The 21,494-nt window shown below is 38.7% G+C and overlaps 1 protein-coding gene across 1 annotated transcript in view; it reads right to left on the bottom strand.

The window, feature by feature from the left end:
- Positions 1-14,612, bottom strand: part of GSL8 (glucan synthase-like 8) — a 105,953-nt gene extending 91,341 nt beyond the window's left edge. Inside the window, exon 1 of the mRNA XM_088984436.1 lies at positions 14,114-14,612. Within this exon, the coding sequence (XP_088840562.1) occupies positions 14,114-14,321 (208 nt within the window). The 5' untranslated portion in view covers positions 14,322-14,612. The remainder of the gene's footprint in view (positions 1-14,113) is intronic.
- Positions 14,613-21,494: the final 6,882 nt, after the last annotated feature.

Here is a 21,494-nt window from a genome sequence, read left to right as displayed (position 1 = left end):
TTATGGCAAGAAATTGATTTGATAGAAGCTATAACCTGAGACACCACTAATGATGTTGAGACCTACAAGAAACTTGTTGAGAGAAACAAGGTGTTTAAGTTTTTTATAGAGCTGAATCTAGAGTATGACATTACAAAACAAAATATTTTATCCAATGATAGTGTTTCACTGTCTCAAGCCTATGCCTTGGTTAATAGTGAAGAAAGCAGGAGACTTTTCCAAGTCCAAGGGGTTGGTCTAAATGATCACTTTGCTAATATGAGAGTGAAACCCAAGGGAGCTACAAGGACCCCAAGTAGCTCAAGGAAGAAAGAAATTATTTGTGAGTACTGTAAGTAAGAAGCCAAAACACACTAACGACAAGTATTAGAAATTGCATATTGAGCTTCTTCCTCTTCGATTTCAAAAGAATTTTGATAATATGAAGGCAGGGAGTGCCAATATTGTTGTTGGTCCAGATAGTGACAGATACCAAACTGAAGAGATGACTGCTAGTGAGTAGCTAGCAGCTATGAAAGCAGAATATGAGAAGTTTGGGAGGATGATCAGTCACCTAGAGGGTGTGGCCTCTTTTTCCAACCCTCCAAGAAATTCAATCTCTTATGCATTTGCTCATTCAGGTATGCAGGCTTCTACCAATCATGCAACTATTTCAAGTAATCGTAGGATCCCTTGGATTATTGATTCTGGCGCTTCTAATCATATGACCAGCCTTTCCACTTTGTTTGTTTCTTATAATTTACTTCCTGGCCGTGACAAAATCACCCTAGCAAATGGCTCTCTTGCCCCTATCACTGACAAGGGAACCATCAAGGCTACAAATTCTTTGGTAGTTCCTTCTACTCTTCATGTACCCAAACTAAATACAAATTTGTTATCTGTAAGTAGCCTAACTAAGTCATTGAACTGTTGTGTAACATTCTTTCCTTCCTACTATGTTTTTCAGGATCTGGAGTCTCAGAAAGTGATTAGGAGTGGTCATGAGGTGAATGGAATATATCTGTTGGACACTCATGAACAGAAAAAAGTTGTTTTTGGGTCTACATCTACAAAGTCCATCAGTCGAGTCATGTTATGTCATTTTCGTTTGGGTCATCTTTCTTTTTCTGCATTAAGTCATTTATTCCCAGAACTGTTTAAGGGAATTAGTCTGTCCAGTCTTCATTGTGAGTCGTGTGAATTGTCAAAACATTGTAGAAGCAGTTATCCTTTGAGTAATAAAAGATCTTCTCCTTTTCATATTGTGCACTCTGATGTGTGGGGGCCTTACCACTTACCTTCTATGGGTGGTTACAAATATTTTATCTTGTTCATTGATGACTTTTCTTGGTTCACTTGGATATTTTTTATGAAATCGCGTGATGAAGTTCCTAAACTTGTGAGGCAATTCCAAGAATCTGTCATAACTCAGTTTGATACCCGAATTAAAATTTCCAGATCCAACAATGCAAAAGAATATTTTGAGAAAAACCTGCCCTGCTATCTCACTGATTTGGGGGTTATTCACCAAAGCTCCTGTGTTAGAACCCCATAACAAAATGGAGTTACTGAAAGAAAAAATCGGCATATTGTTGAAGTTGCAAGAAGTATTCTATTTGCCTCACATGTCCCTACAAAATTTTGGGGTGATGTTGTTCTCACTACAACCTACATAATCAACCATATGCCATCCAGGGCTTTGGGGTTTAAGTCTCCCTTTAGTCTTCTTCATTCGGGCAAGGATTTTTTTCCTATTCCTCTTCGTGCCTTTAGCTGCACTTGTTATGTACATATCTGAAGTGTCCAGAGACATAAATTTGAACCAAAAGCCCACAAGTGTATCTTCCTTGGTTATTCCCCCATACAAAAGGGTTACTGTTGTTTTAATCCGAAGACTGACACTCGATATGTCTCAATGGATGTCACATTTAATGAGTTATCTTCCTATTGAGATTCTTCTCAGGAGAGGCATTGTCCAAAAGGGGAGAATTTGTCACAGTTATTTGCTCTTCCCCTTCCTGTCCCAGTTGAGTCTTCTGTTGAGACTCTTCCTCCTTCAAATGAGTTAAGGGAGGATCAATCATTTCATTCCCATTCCAGCGTTCCTATCCCTCCTCCTTTACCTCCTCGTCTTCTTTTTAATCCCAAGTTGTACCAATGGCAGAGAACAAAAAATGAGTAGATTGTTTCCCCTACAACACATGAGCCTCCTGCACTTCCAGTCACAGAAGAGACAACAGGTATTGATACAGCCCCTTTGGAGTCATCATTCCCAAACCTTAATATCCCCATTGCTATTAGGAAAGAAAAAATGAAATGTACTGCACATTGCATTTCCAAACACCTTTCTTATAGTTTGCTCTCATCTTCATATTTTGCCTACCTTTCTTCTGTTGCTTTTAACCCAATTCCTAGGTCTGTGTCAGAAGTTCTTACTATTCCAGAATAGAGGGATGCTATGAGAACAGAAATTGATGCCCTGCACAAGAATGACACTTAAAAAGTTGTTGATTTGCTTGAAGGGAAGGATCCAGTAGGCTGTAAGTGGGTTTTTACTATCAAATATCATGTTGATGGCACTATTGAAAGGTCCAAGGCTAGGCTGGTTGCAAAAGGTTATACATAGACATATGGGATTGATTATTTGGAGACATTTGCTCCTGTTGCCAAGATGATTTCTGTGAGAGTTCTGTTATCTCTGGCTGCACACTCAGGCTGGCAACTTTATCAGCTGGATGTAAAGAATGCATTTCTGAATGGAGATTTACATGAGAAGGTCTATATGTCTCTTCCTCCAAGGATGTATGAAACAGATATGAAAGAGAAGGTCTGCAAGTTGAAGAAATCTCTTTATGGACTTAAACAATCCCCTAGAGCATGGTTTGAAAGGTTTAGGGCCGCCCTTGTTAGCTTTGGCTATGTACAGACACAGTCTGATCATACCCTCTTTGTGAAGAGGAGAGGGTCCTTGGTCGTTTACCTGATTGTGTATGTTGATGATATTGTTGTGACTAGTAATGATGTATTAGGGATTAATGATCTCAAACCTTTCCTTCATACAAAGTTTGAGATCAAAGATCTGGAGGAATTGAGATACTTTCTTGGCATAGAAGTTGCTAGATCCAAGGACGGGATACTTATCTCTCAGAGAAAGAATGTACTTGATTTGCTCTCTGAAACAAGGAAGATGGGTGCTAGACCAGTTGCTACTCCTATTGATATGAGTCATAAACTCTCTACTTCAGATGGAATATTGTTGAAAGATATGGGAGTCTTCCAGAGACTACTTGGAAAACTTCTCTATCTATGCATGACTCGGCCAGACATTGCATATGTTGTCAATTGCATCAGTTAGTTCATGCATGCTCCCAAGGATACTCACATGGCAGCAACAAAGCATATTCTGTGTTATTTGAAGGATTCCCCTGGAAAGGGAATTCTATTTCCTAAGCATAGCCATATGAAACTTGAAGCCTACACAAATGTTGATTGAGCCGGAAACATTGATAACAGAAGATCTACGTCTGGGTACTGTAGCTTGGTGGCAGGTAATATTGTTTCTTGGAGAAGCAAGAAACAATCAATTGTTGCCCAATCTTCAGTCGAAGCTGAATACAGAGCCATGCCTCATGGAGTTTTTGAACTACTGTGGCTTAGATCCTTGATGGAGGAACTGGGTATTGAGCATGATAAGCCAATGATGTTATACTGTGATTATCAGGCTGCCATCAACATTGCTCACAATCCAGTGCAACATGACAGAACTAAACATATTGAAGTTGACAGACACTTCATTCAAGAAAGAGTGGCTTCTGGAGAAGTGTGTCTACCTTTCATCACTTTTGAAGGACAGTTAGCTGATTTCCTCACCAAGGGCATTCCCAAGGCTAAACTTCAGCATGATTCTGGCAAACTTAGCATGATTAACATCTATGCTTAGCTTGAGAGGGAGTGTAGAGAAGATGGGCCCAATGGCCCATAGGCTGTTTATCCTTCTTTATTTTTTATGTTCTTTGTTGTAATGGGCCTTAATTTGGGCTTTATTCTTTCTTGTGATATATTTTTTAATTTTCTACCCAACTAGGGGCCTCTCTATAAATTATTAAAGTTTAACTTAATGAAATGGAATTAGAGGTGTAAGTGAGAAGGTTATGCTCGAAAATCTCTTTCTCTGAACCCTAGTTGCCGCCACCTTCTTCTTCTTCTCTCTTCTTGAAACCTGATTTCTACTACTTTCTTTTGATTTTCTGCAACTTTTTAAACAGTCCTTTCTTTTTGAAAGGCTGTTTTTCTTCTAAGAAGAAGAAGAAGAAAAAGAAGAATATATGGAAGAGGAAAATGTGCTGATTAGATAAAACTTTAAGTTCTTCCTTACTTATTGGTTCAAGTTTTTAAGCCTTTGAGGGTTCAATACAGCATTTAGCAATGTTTGTGTTGATTAGCCCTAATAAATAAGAAAATAATAAAAAGAAACTAGTATATAAACACACAAAATGATTATTTTAATTTAATAATTTCTATTTTATAATTATAATCTCAAAAAAGAATGAATAAAAAAAGTATTTATAGTAGGAAGTAGAAAACTGCTTGGCGATTAGGCGAGGCGGGCCTCAAAGGGCACCTTGTCGCCTAGGCATCACCTTGACAACTATGCAGAGAGTTATACACTTTAAGGGTTTTTATGGGAAGAATATTGGTCTCTTGCTTTTGGAAAATATGGCACTGAAGGGGATGACCACACCAATTATCGATGGCATTTGGTGCTGATGGCTGGCGATAATCGATGGTAACCAGTGGGGATAACCGGTGATAATCAAAGGCATCATCATTATTTCCCTCGAAGGTTTAGAGAGTTTTGAAATCCTAGGGGAAGACAAGAAGAAAGAGAGCTCTCAAACCTCCAACGATGGCCAACCGGAGGGGCAGTTAGAGTAAAGGCAAGCCTCGAATCCATTTTCCTTAAAGTGGACAGTGGGAAGGTGGAGGAGAGATTGAACTTCCTACAATCTTGCTTAGTGGGAACATTCGATTGGAAGGATTTTTGGTAGACGAAATCCAAGTATGGAAAAGCCTATGATCATGTTAATTGGAATTGTTTAGACAAGGTCCTGGAAAAGATGAGTTTTGGGCAAAAGTGGAGAAATTGGATGAAAGTTTGTGTTTCTTCCCCCAAGTTTTCTATTCTGATTAATGGTCAATCTGCAGGCTTTTTTGAGAGCTCTAGAGGGTTAAGGCAGCGAGACCCCCTTTCTCCCCTTCTCTTTATTTGTATTGCAGAGATTCTTACTCTATTTAGTCAGAAGGCAGCAGCTTCTGGTCTGTGGGAAGGGTTTGTAATTTCCCCAAGGGGTGAAAAAAGTGAACATCCTTCAGTTTGCGGATGACACCTTATGCTTTTTAGATGCTTCTCTTGATCAATTGGATAATCTACTAGGGATCCTCAGTTGGTTTGAAGTTGTCACAGGTTTGAAAGTCAACCTTAACAAAAGTCAAGTCATCCCAATGGATGATGTCCCTGACCTCGAAGATTGTGCTACTGTTTTGGCTAGCCAAGTGGATCAGCTTCCAGTTAAGTATCTGGGCCTTCCATTGGAGGCAAAATGTTCCTCTGTTGCCATATGGGATCCAATTATTGAAAGATTGGAAAAGAAGTTGTCATCTTGGAAGGCTAAAAAGTACTCTCTCTAATCTCCCTACATACTTTCTGTCCCTTTTCCCTATCCCAAATAAAGTGGATAGGAAAATAGAGACTCTCCAAAAAAACTTTTTGTGGAGGGGTTGGGAAGAAGAAAGAAAAATCCACCTTGTGAATTGGAACCAAATCTGTCTTCCTAAGGAAAAAGGGGGTCTTGGTCTGAGAAGAATTAAGGTGAAAAATTCAGCTCTGATGTGTAAATGGATCTGGAGATTTGCCACTGAAAGAAGAGCTTGGTGGAGAAGCCTAATTGCATCTAAATTTGGGGTTGAGTGGCGTAACTGGAAAACTAAAACCCCCCCTCCAAACTGGAGTTATTCCTTGTGGAAAAATATCATGAAAGTTGCTCCCTTGTTTGATGGGGGAATCAGCCTCAAAGTCGGTAAGGGGACAGAATCATGTTTTGGAAAGATCATTGGTGTTTGAATCATTCCCTGGCTAAAGAATTCCCTCTTATCTTCTAGTGTGCCTCCAACCAGGATGCCTCAGTTGTTGAAACTTACTCAATTTTGGGTAAAAGTGATTTGAGCTCCTCGGTTCAAAAGAGGTTTTTTTGACTCGGAAGTCCAAGAAGCTCAAATCTGTTGGAGACTCTACAGGCTCAAATCATTGATCATAATTAGGATGACCAGTGGAATTGGATTTGGTCCAAGGATGGTGTTTTTTCAGTCAAATCAATGGCTAATAAGCTTGGTAATAGAGTGGCAATGGAAGGTTTCCTTGCAAAACAGATTTGGAACCCCACTTACCCCTCTAAAGTTAATCTTCTAGCCTGGACAATGGCTTTGGACAAATGTCTGTTCCGAACCAATCTTGAGAGAAGAGGGTTGCAGATTTTTTTTTTTTTGATCAATAACATCAACTTCATTAAATTAAGAGAATAGAGGGAAAAGAATACAAAGGGAGACAAAATAACTTAGCTCCCCAAAAACAGAAAACACAGGGAATGCAAAGAAAATTAAAAACTAGCCCAAAAAACAGCCTCCCTATTCACTCCTTGCTTGGCCAACCCATCTGCAAAAGAGTTGGCACTCCTCTTCACCCAGTTGTACTGAATCTCAATGTCCCTGCCCAGCCATAAGAACTGTTTTTTCTCATTGTTAAAGTTCCACAAACCACTGTCCTCTATCTTCAACCAATTAACCACCACCTTCGAGTCACCTTCCAGAATCAAACGGCTAATATTTAGATCTTTTGCTCTTCGAATTCCTTCAAGCGCTGCAAGGATCTCAGCCCTAAGAGAGTCACCTTCTCCAATAGAGCCAGAGAATAAAGCAGTAACAATCCCTTCCTCATTCCTGAAGACTCCTCCAATCCCAGAGGGCCCTGGATCCTTTACACTGTTGCCATCAAAAATTCAGCTTTATAAAGCCCGAGGGGGGAGGGGACCAGGACGGACAAAGAGTCATCTTGCATCTAGCAGTGAAAGCAATCTCTTTCCAGTTTCTTAGTAAGTCATCCATAGGACAATCTGAAAACAACTCCAAAGATTTTAGCTAGTGGACCTGTTATGGTCCCGCGCGTAGGATCTCGTCACAGTCGGTCCACGATGAGAAAGTCATGCTTTCCCTTGCGCCTTCCCTTGCATGCAGACCCTATTGCGGAAACTGAATGGGTGATTTGTCCAAGAGACCACTCGAACTCTCCCTTGGAGTGATTTGTCCAAGAGACCACCCGAACTCTCCTCACTCTTTTCTTAACTGGAAAACTAAATGCCTTTATTTCAATTCGTAGCTCCTTAAATAGGAGATTACAGAAGGAAATTCCTAATTAAACTCAAACTCCAACTTGAACTCAAACTCCTAATTACCTACTCCTAATGGTAACACAATTCTTACTTAAGATAAGATAAACATAAGGATAAGATAAGACGAGGGATAAGGGATAAGGAAGGGTGTAGCTGGTGGCGAGTTGGCGGGCATAGCTGATGTGGTAAGATAAGTGTGGCCCACCCTGATGAGCTGTCATGTGGGCCCCGCCCTGCTGCTGCTGCCGGGCGGCGCCCGCATCTCGCGGTGCTGCTGCCATGAGGTGTGTGCTGCTGCCGTGTGGTGCATGCTGCTGCCTAGTGTTGCTGCCGTGCAGTGCGTGCTGCACGCTGTCGGGCAGTGCGTGCTGCGCGCTGTCATGCGATGCGTGCTGCATGCTACCAGGCAGTGCGTGCTGCATGCTGCTGTGCAGCGCCGCCGAGCGGTGCCTGCTATTGTGTGGCCTGCTGTGCGTGTCGTTGCCCATGACTACGCCGTAGTGCGCTACCGGGTTGGTGTGTCCATAACATCACACCCCTCCCGGACCACGAGCTTGTCCTCAAGCTCGAATTCCAGATACGTGGCTTGGGACTCCACCAATGGATCAAACGGCTGCACACTATCTCTCAGTCCACTTGCCGGGCGGCGCGCGCGTCTCGCGGTGCTGCTACCGTGCCGTGCATGCTGCTGCCGTGAGGTGCGTGCTGCTGTCGTGTGGTGCGTGTTGCTGCTGTCGTGCGGTGCGTGTTGTGCGCTGCCGGGCGGTGCATGCTGTGTGCAGCCAGGCAGTGCGTGCAGCGTGCTGTCGGGCGGTACATGATGCGCGCTATCGGGCGGTGCGTGTTGCGTGCTGCCAGGCGGTGTGTGTTGCGCGCTGTCGGGCGGTACGTGCTGCGCGCTGCCGGGCGGTGCGTGCTGCGTGTTGCCGGGCGGTGCGTGCTGCGTGCTGCGTGCTGTCGGGCGGTGCGTGCTGCTGTGCGGCGTCGCCGGGCGGTGCCTGTTATTGTGAGGCCTGCTGTGCGTGCCGTTGCCCATGACTGCGCCGTAGTGCGCTGCCGGGTTGGTGTGTCCATAACAGGACCGCTCTTATGAGGATTCGATCAAAAGGGTTGCAGATTCAGGATAAGTCCAGTGTCCTTTGTGATGATCATCTGGAAACTATGGACCATATATGCATTCATTGCCCTTTTGTTGCTCGAGTGTGGCATCACTTCTTGAAGACAGTGGGGATTTGTTGGGTCATGCCTAAATCAACTAAGGAGTTACTCTACTTCTAGAAAATCAATAATTTGAATAAAAGCGGGAAATTGGTTTGGACCACTATTCCGACAGCTGTGATTTGGGCCATTTGGCCTGAGAGAAACAATAGAATTTTTAATCAAAAAGTGAAAGGGGTTGAGGATATAGTTTAGCTAGCTGTTAGTAAACTGCTCTCTTGGATATCAGTCACTCCTGAATTCAGACACTCAAATGTAACTCATCTATTGAGAACTCAGTCAATCTGGGGCTTGTAATGGGAGTCCCTCAGGCCTGTCCATTTGTGGGCAGGTTCTGTTTTGTACTTTTATGAGTAAGCTTTAATAAATTTATCTTACCTTTTCAAAAAAAAAGTATGGGTTACCAGAGCGTGGGACTGTTTTCAAAGTGTCGATGTGAGGCAAATTGATGGTGAAAGGTGGTTGTTTGTCCTCTCCTCTGAGGAAGAAGCCTGGAGAATTCTAAACATTGGTTCAGAATGCAGCAACGGAGGCCTTTTTCCATCTCGAGACTCCGTCTAAGAACGTAGAGTTTGGCATAAGGAAGAAGATATCCAAGGCCACATTTGGATAAGAGTCTTTGGTTTGTTGTTACACCTGTAGAGCAATGAAGTTGCCCGAAAAATAGGAGGCCTCTACGGTGGTTTGTGGACGTAGATGATGGCAAAGCTTACAAAAAATCTTTCGAGTAGCTAACTTGTTTTTCAAAGAAGTTGTTCGGTTGCATGGATTGCCAAGATCTATCACATCAAATCATGACATAAGATTCCTTAACCACTTTTGGAGAACTTTATGGAAGTGTATGGGTACAACCCTACAATGTAGCAATACATTTCACCCACAAACAAATAGACAAACTGAAGTGGTTAACCAAAGCTTAGGCAACTTGTTGAGGAGCCTAGTTGGAGACTACTTAAAGCAATGGGATCTTATCCTACCACAAGCTGAATTTGCCTTCAATGATTCAATTAATAAATCTACAGGGAAGACTCCTTTTGAGGTTGTGTACGATCAGTCACCTAAAAGTGTTGTTGATCTAGCTCTTATAACAGGGTTGCGGCAAGTGAGTGATGATGCCAAAGCTTTAGCTAAATCCATCAAGAGATTCAAGAGAATGTACGATAGAAGCTGAAAGAAAGCAACCAAAGGTATAAAGAAGCTAGGATAAGCATCTTCGGATGAAAGAGTTTCATGAGGGCGATCTAGTCATGATTTATTTGCAGCCTGAGAGGTTTCTCATTGGGGCCTACCATAAGTTGAAGCAAAAAAAGATTGGTCCATGTCAAGTGCTAAGACGGTTTGGTGACAAATGCATATGAAATTGAGCTACCAGCTAATTTGTCGATTTCACCCATTTTTAATGCAACAAACCTCTTTGATTACCATGGGGATCTAGAACTAGCAACGAAGGATGGGCGAGGACAAGCACAAAGGGCCAATAGTTCTAATGAGTTTGACCAAGTAGAGGGTGTAGAAGATGTTCGAGTCACCAACACTTGAAATGGGACTTATTTTAGGTTATTGGTCAAACGGAAAGGGAAACCATCAACTGAGAACTCCTGGATTAGTGAAGAGGAGTTTATGAAGCTAGATGGAAACATGTGCAAGGCTACTAAAATTGTTGCTTGCATAGGGTAGAGCTCTTTTTAACCCAACGGGAATGATGAGGCAAAAAAAAAAGTGTGGATGTATTCTGTTTTGCATGTTTTTTGTAATGGGATCCCAAATTGTTGTCTTTGGGTAGCTTTGTTGATAGTTTGGGACCAGGGGTATTTTCGTCATTTAACAAGTCGGGTTTTTTGTCAAGGGCAGTTGGGTGCATTTCTGTTGGGTTTTGGTCTCTTGGGTCTTTTTTGTAACAGTTATCTTTTGAGGGCTCATTTGAAGTTAGTTTTGTTCTTAAGGCTCCATTTGTTTGCGATGTATTTATGTACCCCGGTTCGCATTTGCAAGCATTTGTTTGAAACGTAAAAAAGTAATCATTATCATAGCAAAAATATATTTTCTAACACTTTTGTACTCTGAGAAGAGAGCATTACTGTGCCTATTTTTTTATGCAATTTTGTGTTCTTTTGATAATTAACTTTTTGACAGAAGTTAATGCATTGGAGCATAAGATAGTTGGAGCATTTAATGATGGGCCCACACTTTTGCACCGAATTCAAACAAATAAGATGAATGCAAAAACAGTTTAAAATGTGAACCGTGTTTGTATTCATGAACCAAAAAATGGGTAAATATGTAGTGTACATATTTGCATTTGCATTGCAACCAAACGCAACCTAAGGAGTTGCTTGTGAGAGGGAAACATTCTAGGGGCTTATGTGTAAATATTTTAACTGGCTTGTCCAGCAAGCCAGTGGATCTTATAAAAGAGAAGGGGGCTGTTTCTATAGGGGTCTTTTTTGGTTCTTTCTCTCTTGTTTGAGTTGTAGCTCAACCCCAAATAGGGTTTCAAGTATTGGGAGCTTGGGTTTTGAAGAGTCAACCCATTTTTGGCACCTTCCAATCCCTCTATCACTGCGTATCCGTGCGGGAGGCCAGTTTGTTGCCATTATTACTATAGCGAACTATTCCATAGTAGGAGTTTTACTTCAGGCTCAGGTCTGAAATCCCTAAACATCCAACTTATTTGTTGTTTTCAGCTTGGTATTTCTTGCATTTATTGCTGTATACTTGAGGTACTTGTAGAGATGTAGAGTGATAATTATTGCTGTTGTTTTATTTATTGTGGTCCCCACTACTATTGTTAGTTAGTTCTCTTTATATTTGTTGCTAGGCTGTTGTTAGCAATGTTAGTTTATTAGTTATTTGCATATGTAAGCAGTAGGGGCATTAATGTAATTGCCATCTTATTTTTTGATGCTATTATAAATAGATAAGTGGGGCAACAGCTAAGGCCCATCACTCTTTTCTCTCATCTTTCTCCTCTCTCTTCTTTCTTCCTTTCTTCTTCTTCTCCAATATTTTTTCCTTTTAATTTGCATCAATAATTGGACTGATTACAGTCCAGATTTGCCTACTTGGTATCAGAGCCAATTTAGGGTTTCTCATGTGTGTCTAAACCAGCAGACCACATGAGAATTGCCTAAGACTGGAAGCTTAGAAAGAACTGTTCATCGGCTAATTCTTGGAGGTTACCAGAAGGGTTTAGCAGCTGCCCAAAGGTTTGCAGAGGCTTGGAGAGTGTTTTGGTAATCAAGAAGAACCAGAGAAGGTTAAAAGGATCAAGATTAGGGTTCAGACCAATATTGGAGGTGGCAATCAGAGTTTTTGGAGTTTTTTCTAGGGTTTGCTCTTAACTCTACAGCCAGACTTGACTGTGAACCTATTTGGAAGGTGCGGCTGAGAATTGTTTTTGTTCTCACAAAGATTTCTCCAAGTTTTTTCTTAACCCTACGAACAGACCTGATTATTATCACCTTTTGGGTGATTCCTAAATCTGTTTCAGCATTCCAGATTGTTTTCTAAGTGAATTCTAGACTTGTTTCAACTTCCAAACCTGTTTTTGGGGGGTGAAAACCTTTTTTGGGGAATCCCTTTGCTGATAACTGGTTTTTCTTGATAGACATATTACAGAAATGGCAGGAGCTGAGTTTAAGACTCAAGGGGGAGGTGTTTTGGGGGATGGAAACATGGGACAAAACAATTTTCAGATCACTACTGTTAAATTTGATGGTTCTAATTACTTGGAATGGGCTCAGTCAGCCATGATGGCGATTGGGGGCAGAGGGAAGTTAGGTTATGTGAATGGAGATGTAAAGACACCAGCCAAGGAAGACCCTTCATATGCCAAATGGGTTCAAGAGAACTATTTGGTCATGACTTGACTGTGTAACTATATACAGCCTCATATTAGCCGCAATTATTTGTGGGCAAAAACAGCTAAGGAAATTTGGGAATTGATGAAGGAAGCCTACTCTCAACCACTCAATGTTGCTAGGGCTTATGAATTGAAATGTGAAGTAAATAATCTCAAACAATGAAAGAAGCTGGTTTCAGTTTACTTTTCCATCTTGAAATCCTTATGGCATTAAATTGATCATCTAGAAACTATTGAGTGGAAAGTCATAAGGATGCAAAAAACATATAGAAAACAAGTTGAGACCAATAGGGTTTTTGAATTCCTAGCTGGTCTGAATTCAGAGTATGATATTGTGAGACAATAATCACTCACAAGGGAGAGTGTAACCTTATCTCAGGCCTATTCTTTAGTGCATAGTGAGAAAAGTAGGAGGAAGGTTATGTAGAAGTTTCAGCCTATGGAATCAGCCCTGACGATGTTCCTGAACAAGAGCTGGTAATAAGAAATCACCAAGGAAAGACTTGCCACCTTGACTTCTCAATAATTCCAAAAATTATATCACCTTCCCATCAAGCATTGAAACATATTAGTCCAGTTTTTTTCAGATTTTTATTCACTCTCTCTCTCTCTTCTAACTTCAAAAAGATTTTTCTTGCACATTCTTTCCCCCTAAAAAGAACAAACAAAAGACTTTTTTTATAAATAAGAGGTTTTATTAAATATGCACAAAAAAAAAAACATTTACAAACGAAGCATCCCTTGAAGAGGAACAATTTTCCGCCTCTCATACACAGCACTACATTACAATAGAACCCAATACAACTTATCATTATTAACCCATTGCTTGGCTAATGTGTCAGCTAGCCCATTTGCAAATCTTTGTATCCATTGTATGCTTGTCTGCATAGTCCTTGTCTCTTTGTTAACCATATCTCTTTTACTAACTAACCTACCCATATTCATATCTTTTGCTGTTTGTATTCCATGGATTGCAGCATAAAGTTCAGCCCTTGTAGAGTCTCCAACCCCAATAGGATCCAAAAACAAAGCTACAATATGACTTTCATTATCCTTAAACACCCCTCCAACTCCCAAGGGTCCCAAGTTTCCAAAGTTACTCCTGTCAAAGTTTAGTTTTATGAAACTATCCTCAGATAGCTCCCATTGCATTTGAACTATCATCTTCTTTGATGAAATTGCAACCACTTCCTCCCATTTTCTTCAGATGCCATCATATGAATAAGGTGAAAAGATATTCAAAGCTTTAACCCAATGTATAGCCCTTCGAATCTATGACCAATTTAGCCATGTTGGTGGATGAAAGAGACGCTCTTTTTTATGACTCTTTTGATACCCTCGATAAGCAGCGAGGTGTATTGGGTAATGAAAACGGACCTGTCAAATAATGTACGAACTTGCTGAAGTGAACTTCTTAGGAATAAACCTTTGTAAGCATAAGTAAGCTCGATAATAAGCACTAAAACAATTCAAAGCAGCATTCCAGTTTTGCTTTAGTCAGTTGAGATCTTGGATAGAAACAGATTCAGTTACTTATTAAATAGCACGTTTAATAGTTTGTTCTGCGTGAAGAAAAAAGAACCAGAAAAAAGAAGTAAACGAATGAACTTACTGATCCTCGCAACATTCGGGTCTTCATCCTGTATCTCATCAGCAGCCTGTAAGATCGCGTCTATATTAGTCGTCCTCCCAAGAGATGGAGGAACAGCACCAGCAAGCCCGCTGGAGGTTCTTTCGTGCCCCTGCCCGGTACTACGAAGCTGCTCTCTCTGTAAGGTCGCTCGAACCAGTCGCTCCCAATTATTAAAAACATTTGCCATTTCATCAACCTGGAAATAGAGCCCTAACTCTCGGTGAATTAGAACTCCGGAACAGATCTAGGGCGAAAATTGACCCTTTTTCTTTGTTTCAAGCAGGTTTCATGGATTCCGGGGCGGTAGAACAGTATACACAGCAGGGTGGCAGACACACGGTGAGCGAAGACAAAAAGATGAGAATAAACGCGGTGTTGAAAACTTGAAATGGAATGGACACAACTCACTCGAGATCGCAAGGAAAAGAGGAGAGGGGACAGAGAAACAAGAGAGAGGGTCGTTCCTATCATCCTACCTTTCTTTCTGGGTTGGTTTGTAACTTTGTAATGATGAGTCCGAATTTCCTACCCACAATAACTCTACTCACACATAACATCGCAGCACACAGATCAACATATCATCTCATCTTCTCACATGTTAATGTTATGATGCACGGGGATATTTTTTTTAAAGGTAAATAACTACATTAAACAAAGTAATTATCTACAATGTTGTCAACTGTAGGGATCCCGGTAGGGTAATCAAGTAAAACATATATATATATATATATATATATATATATATATATATATATATATATATTGTAGATGAGTTTTTGCCATCTAGGATACCTTATTAAAAGTTCCTATTTACAAACGGAAAATTAATAATAGAGTACATATTTGAAACTAAACTCATAGTATTATCTGCTGAGCATCTGAACATATGAAAATATCCTTTTGATGCCAACTTTGAACTTATGGAGTTTTATTAAAGCCTATTGCAAACAATTCTGCTTGGTCAATGGAAGTGGGATGAAAAGTTCGGCCTCCATTAATCTTTAAACAAATTAAATTTACAGATAATATAATAATACCAAAACTAAATAGTGAATCAGAGATTTTCCCTGCATCAGTTAATATAATTAAATCAGTAGCATTGGAAATGGATAAATTGTATTCCACGGGAAAGTATTGATTGAATTAGGTTCATGCAATAACTCCATGGACCGAAAAAAAAAGTTTGGTTGACCATGTTAGCAATTGTATGTGGTAAAAGTTGCATGCTCCTAAATCATTTTTCATTCCTATCATACCATATGTAATAGCAGGCTATTCATCCTAAGATTTTCAGAAACAATTGATTATCATAAATTTGGTTAGATAAACAGTTAATGCATGAAATCCAAAATCCTTGAAAAATGTTATACAATCGTAGGTTCTAAGGATTCCCTAACAAAATGGCTTGAGAAAATTGACAATGGACAAATAGATGAGTGAGAGATTCTTCTTCCTCGTTGCACATAACACAAAGTTTATCTGAAGAGTCCATAAAAATAAATTTTTTTATTGGTATAAAGTCATTAATTACTCTCCATAAAAAATAATTGATATCGAAGAGGAATAGTAAGTTTCCATATTTTATATAAACAGAACTTGAAATCATATGACATATTTGGAAGGAGAATTTTAAAGGAAAGGATATCCAGTGAAATTGATGATTGAGTTGAATCCAATGAACTTGATGAACAATAAAGGAATAATTCCCATTAACAATATGACCAATTTATGAAGCTAATTCAATAATTTTTTGACAAATAGCTTTCCAATAGGTGGACCCTGAAGAGGTCATTGAATATGGTATAGTGTTGTGATTTTTTAGATACTTGGACCTCCAAACCTGGGCCCATAACTTATGTTGCACGTTTAAATATTTCCAAGCTACCTTCTTGAGAAGGGCATGATTGACTAAATTTAAATTCTTGAAGCCTAATCCTCCATAAAATTTGGTATCATGAGAGTGTTCTAGGAGCACCAACAATAATGTTGTTTTCTAGAAAAGGAAACCCCCTCCAAAGATTTCTTATTATTTTATCCATATGATCTATGGTTTTATGAGAAAATTTAATAAGGCTCATTGAATGGATAGGAATAGTTTGAAGAACAAATAGGATTATTTTCTTTTTCCGCTTGACTAATTGTTGAGGCTCTCCAATTGTTTAATTTGACCTTAAGATTTTCAAGAGCATAGTTGAACTTATCATGCTTATTACGGGACCAAACGAGAGGGGACCCAGATATTCAAAGTTCCTATTAAGAGGGCTCATATGCAATTGCCTTTAATCATGCATTGATGTCTTGGGTCAATATTTTTACTACAAAAGACACCAGATTTTTCCATGCTGATCAATTGGCCAGAAGCAGCTTGAAATTTAAGAAGATTTTGGTTCAAGTTATCTATGTCTTCTTTATGGGCTCGGAGGAATAACATCACATCATTTGCAAGAATATGTGAGAATTTTTTTGGGAATAACATCACATCATTTGCAAGAAGATACCCTACAACTTTCCTTCTTGCTCCGCCTGAGACAGAAGACAGGATAAGCCCTCCATTGCTAGAATAAATAAATAGAGAGACAAATGACCTCCCTATCTAAGACCTCTAGAGGGACAAAAATGTCATTCATAAATACCATTAACCAATACTAAAAAGGATACTCAGTAAATGCACTCCTCAATGATATGACAAAAGTCTTCTGAAAAGCCAAGAAGATATAAGATTTATAAGAGAAATTTCCATTTGAGATGGTCATAGGCTTTTGACATATCTAAATTTAGTGCGATAAAGCATGTACTTCGTTTTTTGTACTCAATTTAGTGGAACATCTCCTGAGTGATGATAGAATTGTCAGACATGTGACGACCTGGAACAAAAGCTACTTGATTTGGAGCAATACATTTATCTAAGAGGGTATGCAATTTGGAAATTATTAGTTTAGCTATCACTTTGTAAATAACATTATGTAAGCTAGTAGGTCTACAGTCATAGAATTTTGTGCAGTCTACCTTTCTAGGAATAAGACAAATGAAGGTGTGATTCAACATTCTCAGAAGTTTCTTATTTTGAAAGAATTCTTTGACTACTTGTATTGTTTCTGACCCCATCAAGTCCCAGCATTCCTTAAACACTAAGGTTGGCATTCCATCTGGCCCAGGAGCCTTAAGGCTTCCAATATTAAAAAGAGTTGATTTAACTTCATAAGGTGAAGGAATATTTAGGAGCATGTTATTTTCCTATTTAGTAATAATCGATTAAATAAATGTGAAAATTTCTCAATTTATTGGGTCTCTTAAGTTGAATAAAGATCTAAAAAGTATTTTACACAAATGTGGGCAATATTGTCACGGGAAGATTTCCAATTATTCTAATCATCCATGACTCATTCAATGAAATTCATTTTATTTCTAAATAAGGTGCTCTCGTGGAAGAAATTTGTGTTTTTATCTCCCAAATGTAACCAAGTGTGGCAATATTTATGTCTCCAAAAACTTTAAATTTGCCATATAGAAATTTCATATTCCATAAACAAGCTACTCAAGATGGGGGAATTCTCCAATTGTTAAGCTTGGATGATTTAAACTTCTAAATGTTTTATTTTGTCTTTTGGCTCTATAGAGGACTGTCATCTCCATTTGTTTAAATTATTTTTCATTCTATTCAATTTTTGGGTTAATTTATAAGCCGCATATCCATTGATTTGACAATTCCAACCATCCTCCATGACTTGTTTACATGAGTTATCAACTAACTACGTCTCATAGAATCTGAAAGGTTTGGGCATATTTAATATATGAGGGTGAAGGTTGAGAAATAGGGGATCGTGACCAGTCTGGGGAAATCACAACTCTGTCTAGTGTTCGTTAGATATGTCATTTACTTATTTTATTTGACCGGGTAACACCTCCTCCTTGAATATTTAGTTGTAATAGGTTTTGATGCAAAATCAGATTTCTGTATTGCTTAGAAGTTAAAGAGGAAATATGATGAGTTGAAGTAGAATGATCTAGAGAGTCTAAAGAAGTTGCTTCATTAAAATCCCTTATTAGCACATAAGGAAGACTGATAGTTTGGAGCCTAGTGTTAAGGTCTGCCCAAAATTATTTATTTGGTGTTTGATGGAAGGACCATAAATAAAAACTATAAGCCAAGAAATAGAACTTGAATTAATTTTGAGGAAAACATACATTGGATGTGATTGAAAAACTGACACCTCTAGACCAGCTTTCCATAAAATCGTTAATCCCCTTGCTTTCCCTTCAGGAGTAATCACATAAGAATTATGATAGCGCAGTTGATTTACTAATTTATTTATCTTGTCATTATGAATCTTTGTCTCACTTCAAAATACAAAATTTGGATTTAAATGATAGGCAAAATCTCTCAAACATTGAATTGCATTGGGACGCACACCCCTAATAGTTCTAGCTCATGATTAACATTGATAGGGGTGGGGCTAAAAAGGGCTAGTTCATGGGGAGATGGTCCTAACGCAAGGAGGTAGTGTTTTGTAGGTAGGCATAGATGGAGTTCTTGTGGGTAGGAGATTTGGATTCCTAATGATCAGGGCATACTCGTTTTTTCCATAAACCAAGACGGTGTTTGAATCCATATCATTGTGTTTTTCATTTGGACTCCATGTGATTTGACTTCAAAACACAAGAAGCTGATTAGCTAAATGGGATGATTTGGTTTGAAATGGACATACTTATTTGAATCCGCATCAACACCCCATAGGTGCCCTGCATGCACATCTCAGCATGCATTGAGAACATCTCTCATACTTGTCATGTGGAGAAGTTCCCAATACACGACTAGAATGGGGTCATGGGGCAAGTGGGACACATTCTATGGGCGCTAATCTAAGCTCTTTTTATATTACATTTGATTATGTCAACACTCAATATAGGGGGTTTTCCCGCTATGCACTAGTGATAATCTATATCTATATATATCCATATACTATATCAAAGTGGGAATGCAATTTAAAACATTTTTGGACTAAAACTACAATTTACTTCTTTGTTTGAGAAAGGGTATAAAAGCCATTTTATTATAGCTTTAATGCCGGCTTTAATGGCTACTAAAATGCCCATAATTGCGTGTTTAGTTCATCTCTAATGGTAAGGGTTGAAAATGTAACTTCAATTATTACTTCCCACTTCACTTAATCCATTCTCATTAAGTTTTATAATTAAATTATTAACTCTTATCTTATCTTATTAAATATAATATTTAAGTTATTTTTTACTAATAATTGCCACTAATTAGGTCTATGCCAATATTTTTAACAACACAAGACCATATATTTTAAAACTAGCTCAAAAACAAAATCATTTTTTGTCTAAGTGGTGGCTAAGAAATTCAACCATCTGATTCATTAACAACCCTAATCCTAAATGTTTAGTTTATGGACATTTATATTAGGGCCTTGGCTTCTTCAAGCTTCTTGGACTTCCGAGTCCAATCCATTAACAACCCTAATCCTAAATGTTTAGTTTATGGACATTTATATTAGGGCCTTGGCTTCTTCAAGCTGTCCATGGAACTCAGAAGAGAAAGAGAGCCATGCAAGTATTTGAACAGAGGAACATTGGACACAAACTAAGGCTGTTTTGGTTACAGTGCAAACAAATTTGTACTGATGCAAAATTATGGTAGTGCAAATCATTTGAGTGTAAATTATGATTTACTTTTATTTTAAATTTTAGCTTATTTTGTTTGATTTCAGTGCAAATGAAGTAAATTAACACATGGAGCAGAATAAAGTGAAACCCAAAACAAAGTTAAACGATAATTTGTATTTTTGTTCATTTGCACTCCCATGTATTTGTACTAGTGCAAATAAAATTGCACTGCAACCAAACGCAGCCTAATGAACAAATGTCTGGATCTTATTTGGAACACAACACATTGGGGTGTTGACACAGATGATCGGGACTCTCATCTGAACCATCTCTCGGGTGACCAATCAATGTGTTTATTTCTTTATTGTAGGGTAAATTACTGAAACCACTATTATTGAAATCTCTATTGAAGTTTGGTAATTGCAATCACCTTTCTAAACTTTTTTAATACAGTTGCAAGTAGATCCTTTTTGTTAGAATCCTCTAGTATATAATACCTATATAATTATTATTAAGGCTGATTTTTACAGAAAAATAATAGTTTAAAGTTGCAACTTTATTTTGATTGATAATAACATTAAGGGAAAATGCCCAATTAGTACTTTGTACTTTGGGCCTAGTGCCATTTTGGTCCCTAAACTTCAAAATACGACAATTTAGTACCTAAACTTTCAAAATGTGCCAATCCAGTACATATTGTTAATCAACCATTAAGTGACATTTGAAAAGACACAAACGCCATTCGAGTGTCATCTAATTCTCTTTATCAACCATCCAAATGTTGACAAAAAATGAACAGTTCCAAATTCTTGCTTATTCTATTCAAGAAAGTTGGGGTCACGTCCCAATGGGCATTGTGACTCCAACTTTCTTGAATAAAAGAGGGAAGGATTTGAGACTGTTCATTTTTTGTTAACATTTGGATGGTTGATAAAGAGAATTAGATGACACTTGAAGGGCGTTTCTATCTTTTTAAATGCCACTTAACGGTTGATTAATGAAATGGTTACCAACACGTACTGGATTGACACATTTTGAAAGTTTGGGTATTGAATTGTTGCATTTTAAAGTTCAGGGACCAAAGTGGCACTAGGCCCAAAGTACATGGTACTAATCGAGACTTTTCCCTAATATGATGAATAACACTGATATAAAGAGAAAATTAAAAAAAAAAGTCCATTTTGGTCAAAAGTAACTGCTTGTTAGAGGGTTCTAATAAAAGGGTCTACTTGCAATTGTGTTAAAAATTTAGGGAGGTGATTGCAATTATTACTCAACTTCAGGAGAGGTTTCAGCAACGGTCTGAAACCTCAAGGGATGATTCAGCAATTTACCCCTTTACGTTTATTCAGAATTATACATCAACCCGGAGTTAATTCAAATCGACGTAGATCATTGGCCGGGGCCTTACTTCAGCTTCTATGGTTTGTCTTGGATGACCTTACGGGATTAGAAGACAGTGATAATTAGAGCAAGACATGCATAAACACCATAGGAAAATAGAAGATAGAATCCTCCTCCTAATCAAATTGAAAGAATTAGAGTTGGAATAGAAGTAATTAAGAAAATTCTTTTATATATACATTGGATTATTCCTCATCACTATACTTGTCTAAAAATTATTGTTTTCTCTCTTCGTATCATCTTTCTTGGTTTTCCCTTTGGCAAAAGATAATGGCAGTCCTGTTTTCCCATGTTCATGCAGTACTGTTTCTGGGTCTGTTTTCATTATCTG

The sequence above is a fragment of the Nelumbo lutea genome, chromosome 4, assembly GCF_056320005.1.
Source record: "Nelumbo lutea isolate HS-2025 chromosome 4, American lotus-T2T, whole genome shotgun sequence".
NCBI lineage: Eukaryota > Viridiplantae > Streptophyta > Magnoliopsida > Proteales > Nelumbonaceae > Nelumbo > Nelumbo lutea.
The sequence above is the reverse complement of the archived record's forward strand: the minus strand, read 5'-3'. Positions and strand labels throughout refer to the sequence as shown.